We start from the raw sequence: 12,545 nt of genomic DNA, 5'->3' as shown, positions 1-12,545 counted from the left end.
TTGTTTTAAGAGCTTCTACCACCAGTCATTTCTTTTTTTCAATTTCTAATTTACCTCTTTTTCCCTTCTTTCTTCTCCCTGTCAGAAGTTAGCAGAGAGAAATGGAAGATATGCAAGAACAAAAGTTCGGTCACTGTTTCATGCATCTTCAGATGTGTCAATGTGTATGTTTTTTGTGACTGTGAATATACAAGTATACATACTGTAAACCTGAAACTTTTGCAGAGGTTTCATTTCCACCGTTTTAGCCGTGACCGCTCTATCATGAATTCATGACACTGTAGATATGCATTTTCTATTGCATTACTACTGAGTGTACAGAATCATTCAAACCACAAATTGTTTCAAACACATTAAAAACGTCCTATCAGAAAACAAAACCACTGCAAATGTTAAGTTTACATATCAGGAAAAGTGTGAAGAAAAATATCTGTTACATACAGTCAAACCTGTACAAGAAACCACCTCTATGTAATGATGACCTGGCTAATGAGACCACTTTTTTGGTGGTCCCGTCGATAATCTTTCCCATTGACACAAGCACTTAGAACCCCATCTATAGTGGCCACCTGTCCACATAGGCCAGATTAAATTGGTCTCCTGAGTTGGCTGCATAGACAGGTTTGACTGTAGTAGTATGATATCTATTCTTCTAGCTTTCCTTCTTACCACTTAGTGAGTCAGGTGATTTGGCTCTGTGCGTTTCTTCAGCTATGGGTGATCCTACAACACAATTAGAAAAGAAAACCATCTAAGAAACCAAAGTCTACATTTATAAGTGCAAGGTGTAAAAATCATAAACTAATTTGGTGTACTTGCAAAAATCATTGAATTGACAAGAGAAAAAAATCATAATGAGGAAAAATTGTGTACTTTGTATATTCTATAAGTCGTTAAAGCTAAATGCCAATAATTAGACAATTTGCTTTTTATATATCATCATGATGGTATTTTTGGAATCATAGTTTCCATTTCATGATAAATTTTTGAACAGTTTTAGTAAGGATTAAAGTTGCAAGTACAAAACATTGTAGTAACACATAGAGATCTATTGTTCATGATAGCCAGTCAGTACCAAGGACAGGCTATGCTAGCCAATCAGCAATAGCTATACTTCAGCCCTGCAGTTGTCAACAGCCAATTGGGACAGTACTGACAGTTACTGTGAGTGGTACTAGCCAATCATTACCAATGACAGAAACTGCTAGCCAATCAGTAGTAATTAACAGGTATACAATGTCTTCTATTATCTACAAATTTCAACAATGAGTAACAACATTTTTGAAGCAATTCACTGTTCATTTACACCAATACGACTCAGTCACTCAAATACATGACATGTATTGTTAAAGTAATAGTATTACGGAGTAGCACTAAAGAGTAAAATCATGGGTTTTAACCACTAGTATAAAAATACCAGCACAAAACATACCAATGACAAATGCACCAATAGTAAATATGAATTGCACACGCATTTGTATATTTTTCAGTGGAACCCTTGGAACAAATGATATAATAGTAGCATGTAGTGGTAGTATGCAGTATCTTAGACATATGTCATATAACGTTATATGAAATAAACGAAATTTAGAAATACCTCGTCGTTTTCGGCTGTCTTCAGTACCAGAAGAAGACCCATCATAGCCCCGTAAAGTTTCTGACGCCATGGATCTCGCCTTGCGGGGAGAAACGGAGCTAGCTTTAGGCGCTGGCATCGAGTTTCGTTTCAGCCCCAACGACTGAGGGGTGGAAGGGCGGGGCGACTCGCTGTACGGTGTTCCTTCTATCAACCTCGGTCCTGACGATACTGTAGACATTTTCTGTAAAATGAGAGATTAGGTGACCTCTGAAATAAGGTAAAGCACCATCCTGAAATGAGGTATAGCATGTTGGTGCCTTTTCAAGTAGCTAGTAGTAGTGTAATGCAGCTTTGCTGTGGTTTGCATTATCAGTCAAGCACACTGGGTCGCCAATACACTTCTTGATATTAGGTTACTTTGCATGCAGAGGTTTGATCATTGAGGCTGACATCTGAAGTTCCATCATAACCTCTAGGATATGCAAATATGAGGATTCACATGCAGATTAACCTAAGGAAGAAATGGTGATATTCAGACTGAACAGACAGGGTGGTGAAAGAAAGCGTCATTGTGTGATGGCCAATAGAGCATGAGGATATCTTAGGAGACATTGTAACAGGTAAGCAGCTCTTTTAACAGATGACTGAAAACTACATGTAGAATGCTAATCCCCAGCTGTATCATGCAAAGTGGTGAAACACCTCACATGCAGAAGATCACACTGTAAAAAAATGACATCAGAAGCATGTATCTTCATTGAGGCTACCAGTGATGGCCAATTAGCACCAAGGAAAGGCTATACCAGCCAATCAGCTATAAATGTACATTTGACCTACATTTTTTGGCAGCCAATCAGGACATTTGATAACAAGCTTGTTTAAGTTGTAATGGCCAATCATTAGCACATTACACATTGACACTTTCCTTGGTGATAGCCAATCAGCACCAAGGACAGGCTATGCTAGCCAATCAGAGATAATTATACACTTGGCTAGTCATTCTCAACAGCCAATCAGGATGAATCCTTCATGAAAATCTTCATCTACTGCAAACAAGACTGAAACTTGGTGATACTTAGGTGAGAAACTTAAAAAGATAATAGATTGTTTAAAGCTTGCTACAGACTAGTGACACCAATTTTTAGGTAAGCTTTAAGTCACCTTCCTTTTCTTTCGACGCTGTAAAATAAGTCGCAATAAAATAGGAAAAATGCACAGTAAGACACAGTAACACACACAGGACCTTTCACAATCATACCCAAAGGATAAAAGAAGAATGATATTAACAGACTTACATTTATTACACAAATACGTGGGATGCTAATCTATATTATTCTTGCATGATTACAAATGTTAATAACAACAATGTTCTATGCAGAATATATTACATAATGAGCAATAGGTCTTAATGAATCAATAGCGAACAGTTAGTTTTCTTATTGATATTACAACATGCAAACAGGAATATTCATCAAAGCTTATTGCTTAAAAGTAAAAAAGGACATGAAATATCCACCAGAACACCTTGATGATTAACATAATTTTGGTGGAAAAAATTATTGTTTTTCCAAACTTAATTACAAACCTTTTGTTATTTCCCACACATTGTTTTTCAAACTTGATTACAGAAGTTTCTTTGCAAGTTCATATTCGCATGCCCGAGGGCTAATTGCAAGTACATGGTATAAACATAGTAGATACATTATACAAGTAACAATGGCCAGTTATGAACAATATTCTACTCTAATACTAGTGTTGGCTATTCTAAACAGGTTGGGATTACAAACCTTTTGTTATTCCACACACACATTATTTTTAAAACTTGATTACAAACCTTTTGTTATTCCCCACACACATCATTTTTTAAACTTGATAACAAACCTTTTGTTCTTCCCCAGTGCTTGTCCTAGTGGAGGAAGTGCCAGTGTTCCACAGTTTGGAGCCGGAGGCATTCAGGTCTGTTCCGTCATCCCCACGGGCCAGAGAGTCTCTTGCTGCCGTCAGGAACCGCAAAAACTCTGGCCAACTGTTAATGGAACAAGTACAAGTAGTCAGTTTTTGGCATTGAAACTGCAATTTGCCTTGAAGCAAATATCCAAGAATATCTACAACAGATAAGTCAGCACATTAGAAATACAAAGTGCCTAGGAATGCGTTAAGCCTGATCTTCAATTCACACATTCAAATGCAGACTTTCAAATCCCTACAATACACTGTAAAAACAGAAACTTTCGCGATGGTTTAACGTTCGCGATTTTTACAGCGGTCGCTTCATCGCAAACTTAAAACCACAGCAAACATGTTTCCATGGCAGTAATAGACTACAGTGCATGGTGCTACCGCAAACATAAAACCACCGCAAAAAGTCCATTTTCCCGCTACCGCAAAATTTAATCCCCGTGAACTTAAATGCATTTACAGTAATCTAAAGTGACATGCTTTCTTATAACTTTTCCATCTATCTCATCTATTCCATTTACAACTTTCGTGATAACTTACACATGTCAAGTCCTTTTTATATCAGCCCCCACACACATACACACACACACACACACACACAAACAAACAAAATTCATACACTCCTGTCTAAGACAACCTTCTTAATAACCCTGTATCCATTTGAGGATGGAACGTTCCAGGTGCTCACGCCCTACCTGATCTGTCCATTACACTCGTCGTCACATCTCTTCATCAGTGCGTTCATAACGTTCCCATAGATCGGAACCTGCATCTCTGCAACAGCTTTCTTCATCTGTAGTTAGCAAAAAAGAGCTCAGCAAAACTATGACTACAACCAGTAACTTCTCTTTCACAGTAAAATATGACGTGCACAAACAAGGCTTTCTCCAGCATTTTTTTTCCGTCCCACTCATTGTTCGGGAGCCGATGTCATTCATTTTTATTGCTATAAGTGCCATTTTAAGCTGATAAAAATACATATTCTCAAAAATTTGAGGAATTTTGGATTTGCTGGGTGAAAGGGGTGACATTTTTGACCATCCCAAGAAACAAGTTTCCGTTCCAGGATTAGGAGTGACAGCCCTGTGTACAAATATTTTCACTGAGGAAACAATGATGCTCAAGTCGTTGTTGCTCCTCAGTTCTCAAGCATGGGACCTCCATTTAATGCCCTTCTTGGAGGATACATGTCCCTAATGACCAAAGCTAGATACTCTTTCTCACCTGCATCAAGCAAGGAGATCTGTGTGAAGTGCCTTTCCCAAGGGCACAACATTTGGGACCTTTCAGGGATTTAGTAACTGCAGACTCCGAGTCAACAACTCTAACCACAAGGAATACAATCCCACCATTACTTTCTTTTAAAATATGTTCAACATTGTAAATTAAAACATCATCTCAGCAGGCATTCTCCTAAATTCCCGACTTGGAGAATCAAAATGATTCAAGGTAGACCCAGAAAGACAATATACCTCCTTCTTGGACAGAGTGGTGGTGTGTCCTCTGTCTCTGACCTTCAGCTCATCTCGGAACTCCTCAAGGTCAAACTCGTCCCCACTCTTGGCAAACTGAGTCTTGATCCTCTCCACCAGTTTGAGGTCAGCAGAGTTGTGGAAGGACTGGTCCAGTTTGTCTGCCGTGCTGTTCTCGTTACTTGCGTTCTTGGCCATGACACTGTCGCGACCTTGAGACAAAAAATACGTATCGTAAGACTGCATACATTGTGGAATCATTACACTTGGCCTTATTTCAAGGTCTTGAGCAGGTCCAAAATATCAATGTATTGGTATCATAAGGCCTTGGAAAAAATGTTGCATTTCTTGTTTCAGTAGGTAGGTAGGGATTATCTTTTTTTCTTGAATTTTTTTATACAGTTGAACACAAGTAAACTTAAATGCATGAGGACACTTGTTTTTCAATGTCAAACTTTAATTTTGTGCATGATAGATATATTTGTTCTTCATTAGATAGGACAAGCAGGCTAGATAAAAATTATAACTGGAAACTAGGTGACTCCACTGCCCACCCAAAAAATTCTAGGGTCGGCAGATTTTTCTAGGGTAGGTAGGGAAACAGGAAACACAGCATTACTTCCCTAGGCCTAACTGAATATACTTATGACTTATTTTCTTCACAAAATGTCATTGTTCCTAACTCAAAGGTGAATATCCAGTGCTAGAAAAAGATTTTAAAAATCATTTATGGGCATGTCACTCTGATTTAAGATCCTCAGGAAAGCATAAGTTCTCTCAATATGAAGATAACTGGCTTGTGTGAGTGGTGCTAGCCAATCATTGGTAGCAAGACATTCAGCACCAAGGACAGGGTATGCTAGCCAATCATTGGTAGCAAGACATTCAGCACCAAGGACAGGGTTTGCTAGCCAATCATTGGTAGCAACACATTCAGGGCCAAGGACAGGGTTTGCTAGCCAATCATTGGTAGCAAGACATTCAGCACCAAGGACAGGGTATGCTAGCCAATCATTGGTAGCAAGACATTCAGCACCAAGGACAGGGTTTGCTAGCCAATCATTGGTAGCAAGACATTCAGCACCAAGGACAGGGTATGCTAGCCAATCAGCAATAGCATAACATTCAGGAACCAAGAAAATATGTTAAATGTTCATTTTGACATCATTCTAAGACCGCAAGTTTCTTTGTCAAATAGTTCAGAATCTGATACAGGTACATGTAAAGGTCCATACCTATACGTTGTACCAGTACCTTTATCTAGTGTACTGATATGATGTTCTTGTAACACTAGATCACCTTTATGTGGGGTAACCTATATTCATTGTATTCAATAACACGGTAGATGTATTAAGGGATGCGATATATCAAGTTGACTAACAGTCAGGTTTCAAAGTGCAACATTTTCAAAATACCACAGTTTGAAACCGCTGTCCGTTGACTTTAAAAACAACGGATATAGGTTACTCCACGGACAAACTTAAGGCAAAGTAGCATTATACAGCACTAATGTGTAATGCGACTTAAATACCACTTAAAGGTTTTAAATGCTACAAAACAACACATCGAATGCTACTCAAATGTTTAAAATGCTACTGAAATAGTACTTAAATGCTACTGAAATAGTACTTAAATGCTACTGAAATAGTACTTAAATGCTACTGAAATGTGTTCTCTGACCTGTTGTATGCTGGGTATCATACATCAGTTTCCACATGTTCTCATAGTCAACACCAAACTGGTTCTCAAACCGATGCAACAACAGGGACAGAAGACGACTGGAAATCTTTATTCCATTTTCTTGGAAAACAGTCCTGAAGAAAATGGAAGAAAACAATTGAATAACTTAGGCTTAGGTCACATTACCAAACCGGGGCCTGGCCGGGTAGCTTTCGGGAGCAGAAATAATGATATAGAAGATATAAAAATACACAAAATGTCAAAATAAGATCCATGGGCATGATTTGTGCATATTTCTAGAAATATACTTTAATTTTTAGTTTAGTAAAACATCCCGGCCGGGCCATGGTTTGGAAATGTGACTTACGCCTTAAAGCAGACATGTAGTTCAGTTCAGTTCAGTTTTATTTGAGTCCAACTTGCACGTGCACTGTACAAACAGGCACATGAAATCTGTTGGCCCACAGGGGCGCTGCACATTAAGACCGTATAATGCAAGATAATACACAGGATTAAAATCAATTAAAATACAATTTCCAATAAAATTAAGATAGCACATACATTATAAAATCTACTATACTGTACAGCTCTTTGAGTAGAGTTTCAGTGCACGGGGCATGAAAGACTGGGCGTGCCTATTCGTTCTACTGAAAGAGGGGGTCGGTTGTTTAGGACGTCGCAGGCTATAGTTGCTCTGTGTGGTAGATATAAACTCATGTAGAGGACTGCCATCATCTTTCAGAATGTTTTGAATGGATCGTAATGTTGCCTGATCTCGCCTCATGGACAGGGAAGGCAAGGACTCTACAGGTATCCCAATGATCTTACAGCAACGCTTCTGTATGCCCTCAAGCGAATGGGAAAGGTGATTAGGCAGCCCTCCCCACACTGGACTGGCATACTCTAACAAGGGACGAATAAATATCAAGTAAATGCGTGTAAGCACATCAGTTGCTAGTCCAGCCTTCTTAGCTACAGTTAGGTAGTACATTCTTGGACGAGCTTTTGACAGCATATACTGGACGTGTGCGTCCCAAGTCAGATCGGAGGAGATAACAATACCGAGAAGTTTGAATGAAGTAACACGTTGTATCTGTAGGCCAGCTATTGTCAGATGGGGTGGATTGGGAACATTTTCCTTTTTCCTCGCACTAATTACCATATCTTTGGTTTTCTTAGCATTCACAGAAAGGGAAAAACCTCCACCCCATTCAACAACAGCGTCCACAGCCTTTTGTGACTGACCGGGTAAAGACCCCATCAACAGTTCTGAGTTGGTGAGATCATCAGCATATTTGACAGGCAGTACAGACTGAGGCAAACATACATCCAACGAGTTAATGCAGATAACAAACAAAAGCGGTGACAACAATCCACCTTGTGGCACACCTGACAGTACATCATGCGGCTTTGAAAAACAGGATTCCCACTTCACTATTTGCGATCTGCCTTCTAAGTAGCTACTGATTAATGTCCATAGTGATTGTCTGATACCCATGTCCGCCAAGGATGACAGTAGTCGGCCATGGTCGATGGTATCGAACGCTCGACTGAAGTCGACGAAAACTGCGTGAATGTCCATCTTGGGATTGGCATTGAGTGCCTCATGCCAAGACTGTAGGATGTGAATAAGGGCCGTAACAGTCGATCGTTTCGCCATGAACCCATGCTGAGACGGAGCCAGATTCCTTACAGTGTCCTGTAGTAAGGCGTCTCGCAGAAGCCCCTCGAATACCTTGCTGACGCAGCTCAGCAAGGAGATCTGCCGGTATTCCGCGGGAAAGCTCGGTCTTGCCTTTTTCGGGACAGCTCTAACAAGAGCAACTTTCCAAGGCCGGGGGAATGAACCGTGTCTAACACATGAGTTGAACAAGTCACATATAATTGGTGCCAGTTCCTCGTGGAACTCTTTCAGGAGCCAAGGAGGAATGTTATCTGGCCCGGCAGCTTTTTTCCCATTCAGTTGGCGTAGTTTCAACTTGATTTGACCGATGGAAAAAGGTGAAAGACCATTTTGCGATAACAAGTGCTCAACACTTTGTCCCGTAGGGACAATGCGTGTCACCTGCCTCCACACCGACGCAAAGTGGTCGGCTAGCGCACCGCACTCCCGATGCAGAGTGGCAGGGTCCGCGTTGTCAGCATCCCCCCTCATCCCTCCCATTCCAATCAGGGCTTTGATTGACTTGAACCACTGGCCAGAATTTGAGTTCATCAGCTGGTGAACTTCATTATTGTAGAACCGACGTTTGGCACTTTTAACAAGTTTTGCCACTGTGTTCCTTAGCTTAGAATAGGATTCTGTATCTGCAGCGCGGAAAGCCTGCTGTCTCGCCGCGATTAGTTCCTTTATTGTGACAGTGATCCACGGTTTATCATTGTTTGTGACTTTGACCCTTCTCATGGGAACAGCTTTGTCCAAAATCGTTCCAAGCATTGTTGTTAGTATAGTAGCTTTAGAGTCTGGATCAGGCGCGTTGTACACAGGTGAGAAATCCGTAGTATTCAACAGCAGACCCAACAGCCTCATTCCTTCAGGTGTGCATTGTCTACGGGTGATGTAACGAAGCGGTTTGGTTGGCCACGTTCCAGATGACCACAAGATAGACTGATGGTCAGAGGATCCGATTGGGGGCAGGTGAACAGGGGGTGGATACATGCCGTGAAGGTTTGTGATGATAGAATCCAGCCGGCTGTCACCCCTGGTCGCCATAGTGATGACTTGCTTCAGCCCATATCTGGAGCATAATGGTTGGTATTTGTACTTGTTGGTGTCCCCAAGAATGATTATTCCCGGTTGAGAGTATTTGCATTCAATGTGCTCCAAGCAACGACCCAGGTAATCAGTAAAGTCATTGTCACTTCTAGAGGTAGCTGATGACCTAGGTGGATTGTACACCGCCCCAGCGATCAGACAGTTCAGGCCACGGGGTAGTCGGGCGGGTCTAATCCACAGCCAAAGGGCCTCAAAACCCTCTTCCTCAATTTCTACAAGCCGTTTGGATTGCAGACCTGAACGGGTGTATAGCGCAACACCACCGCCACCTCTACTTTCACGGTCGCGTCGATGCACTGTATACCCCGGTAGTGAGACAATCGAGTCAGGGATATCTTCGTTAAGCCATGTTTCACTAATAGCAACAATGCTAGCGTTGTTGGCTTGACATACAGTATAAAGCTCATCAGTCTTGTGACGAAGGGAGCGAACATTAGAGAGTAGAAAACCAGGGAGACCAACCTTGGGTTCAGTCGACTTAATCAGCTTAATCGGCTGGAGTGCAGGTTTGTTGTGTGTACCTGCTAAGGATTTGCATACGAAAGAAGGAGATATGGACGCTGGCCTGTTTCCAACAATTGTTCTTATTTGTCGGATACGGTTTTTGCCCCCCTTACATCCTCTGGGTCTGGAAGATCTCCGTAGCAAACCATTTTCTTTCAACGATAGCTTTTCGTGGGGTAGAAGTGGTTGGCAGGCCGCCCGGCAGGCACGCAGAAAACTGGACGTATAAAATGTCGCCATCATTACAGGATGGGTCACCAACAAGTCAAAGAGTTCCTCCACACGCACACACCACACCAATGTACATTCTAATCTGAACAGTAAAAGTCACTTCTCTATTCAAGGCTTACATTATATACATAGATAATGACCTGTTTTCAAAGCAACCCTGGTAAAGGGCTACTATTACTGTAACAGTTAACAACAAGAGATTCTCTGCTAAATGACTTCATAACGAAAACAGTCACATTGCAGACTACTAGGGTCGTGGGTGGGTTTGGGGTATCCATACAGAAAGTTAAGGTACAGGTCCAGAGGACCAGATCCAGGTCCACACATGAACCTGGACCTGATTGTCTGTGAAAACTTTTAATGGTTCATTTTCTCCACAAAGGGATCTGTTTGGTGGAGTATCCATCTCCTACTAGCATTTTAAAATCCAATCTTCATGTAAACAATGCCAACTCCCTTTGTACATTTGACTGTTAATTTGTAGAAATTACTATAACTCTACTCTACTTTGATATTGTTATTTTCTTGGACAAGTCAGCCCAGAAACTTGGGGATCATATGATGTATTCATTTTCTAATTGGTCTAAAAAAAAACAGTGCACTGGATTTTTTTCCAGACTGGTCAAAGAAGAAAAAAATAATTTATTTGGTACCAACCCCTACAGACTTCAGTAACAAAGTTGTTGGTTCAGAACTGCTGTATTAGCATCTATTATGTAATGGAAGCCAGTTCAGCACCACGGAGAAGGAAGACATTCATCTGGATATCTTCAGTTTTCAGTTCAGTGGTAAAATTCAGCAACAGAGGGCAATTTACAGATACAATTTCTTATTGGACAGTTACAAGAACATTTAAAAAATGGGATGTCCCTATAGCTCAATTGGTATTGGCTGCACAGTTGAGCTCCTAGTTCTAATTAGTTGGGTGTAACTTGGGTGTGTTGATTTGATTATTATCAATTTCCGGCCATTTAGAAAAAAAACTTTTAAACCATACTGTAAATTAAAGAATATCGAAAAATGCCTACTAGAGTGTAGTATGCCTAAGTCAGTCCCAAAGTCAAAGAAGAAGACATGAAAGAACAAAAATGAATAATCTTTTTTTCAGTATACAATCCTTTTTTTAGTCATTTTTAGACCTTCCTGACTCACACAACTGTTTTTTTTTAGCCAAATTTTTTAATCCAAATGCTTGCATCAGTTCTGGTGTTCCCAGAGGATGTCATACATATACTGGAAATGCATTTAAGTTCGCGGGGATTTCATTTCGCGTTAGTGGGAAAAAGAACTTTTCGGGGTGGTTTGAAGTTCGGGTAGCACTATGCACTGAAGTCTCTTACTGACATGTAAAAATGTTCGTGGTGGTTTTAAGTTTGCGATGAAGCAGCCACTGTAAAAACCGCGAACATTAAACCACCGCAAAAGTTTCTGCATTTAGAGTAATCAAATCAACATGGTCTTAGAATATAACAAGGTGAAAAATTGAAAGACATTTACAGGAAATCTTTTTGGGAAATCCTGCTGTCCACGTTGCCGTGACGACGCAGCGCCATGCGGACAGCTCGGAGACGCTGTCTACTGACGTCCTCCAGCGGACCACGCAGCTGTTCCCGCAGCTCGTGCTCAAGGTCATTCTGACTTTGGTTCCCGTCTATTTCCATCAGTGCTGCAAATTACAAGGTCAAAGGCATACCGTCAAATCTCTATATCTTAATCTAGCAAGCAAAAACATGTTAATCTAAGTCAAAACATTCTGCATAATTGTGTAATATGTATCCCCCCCTCACTTTTGGTCAACATTATACAGTTTCATTTTACCTCCAAGACAAGTCAAACTTTGACTGAAATTCTCATTGATAATGAATTAACTTGTGTGAAAATGTTTGCAATTACCAAAATGTTTCCTCTTATTTTACCTCCAAGACAAGTCAAACTTTGACTGAAATTCTCATCAATAATTAATTGACTTGTGGGAAAATGTTTTCCATTACCAGAATGGTTCCTCTTCAACTTTCCACCAACATGACCGTAATGAGTGAATAGGTTCAATAGAAATCCCTTAGTCTAACTCTTACTGTCATATCAAACTTTTCATTCCATGTCAGGCCCTTGACTCAGTGAAAGAACATAATTTTCAAATGTCATTGATCAATTGTTATTCAATCTGTAATCTCTAAGGGGTTACACCCTTGTTTTGCTATCAACAATAAATTGTCAACGGCTCAGAGTGGGCATCTGATAGTACAGTCTTTTGCACACATCATTAATATTACATGATTACTTGGCAAAGTTCAGTTATTCTTAACACTCCACAGCACCTTTTAACATAGACAGTCTCATAGAA

General features: G+C 40.4%; 1 protein-coding gene across 4 annotated transcripts in view; it reads right to left on the bottom strand.

Annotated features, from left to right (window-relative positions):
* The window catches only part of LOC118411988 (echinoderm microtubule-associated protein-like 2), a 45,119-nt gene extending 33,224 nt beyond the window's left edge, over window positions 1-11,895 (bottom strand). For 2 of the 4 annotated variants that reach the window (XM_035814532.1, XM_035814533.1), the window contains exons 1-7: window positions 11,699-11,895; window positions 6,691-6,824; window positions 5,011-5,222; window positions 4,234-4,331; window positions 3,461-3,605; window positions 1,598-1,820; window positions 670-723 (exon numbers count right to left, since the gene is read on the bottom strand). In XM_035814532.1, coding sequence (XP_035670425.1) covers window positions 670-723; window positions 1,598-1,820; window positions 3,461-3,605; window positions 4,234-4,331; window positions 5,011-5,222; window positions 6,691-6,824; window positions 11,699-11,862 — 1,030 coding nt within the window. In that variant the 5' untranslated portion in view covers window positions 11,863-11,895. The remainder of the gene's footprint in view (window positions 1-669; window positions 724-1,597; window positions 1,821-3,460; window positions 3,606-4,233; window positions 4,332-5,010; window positions 5,223-6,690; window positions 6,825-11,698) is intronic. The other 2 variants (XM_035814537.1, XM_035814538.1) reach the window with 2 other exon arrangements.
* Between the last annotated feature and the right edge of the window lie 650 nt (window positions 11,896-12,545).

This window comes from Branchiostoma floridae, chromosome 3 (assembly GCF_000003815.2).
Source record: "Branchiostoma floridae strain S238N-H82 chromosome 3, Bfl_VNyyK, whole genome shotgun sequence".
In the NCBI taxonomy this organism is placed as follows: domain Eukaryota; kingdom Metazoa; phylum Chordata; class Leptocardii; order Amphioxiformes; family Branchiostomatidae; genus Branchiostoma; species Branchiostoma floridae.
The sequence above is the reverse complement of the archived record's forward strand: the minus strand, read 5'-3'. Positions and strand labels throughout refer to the sequence as shown.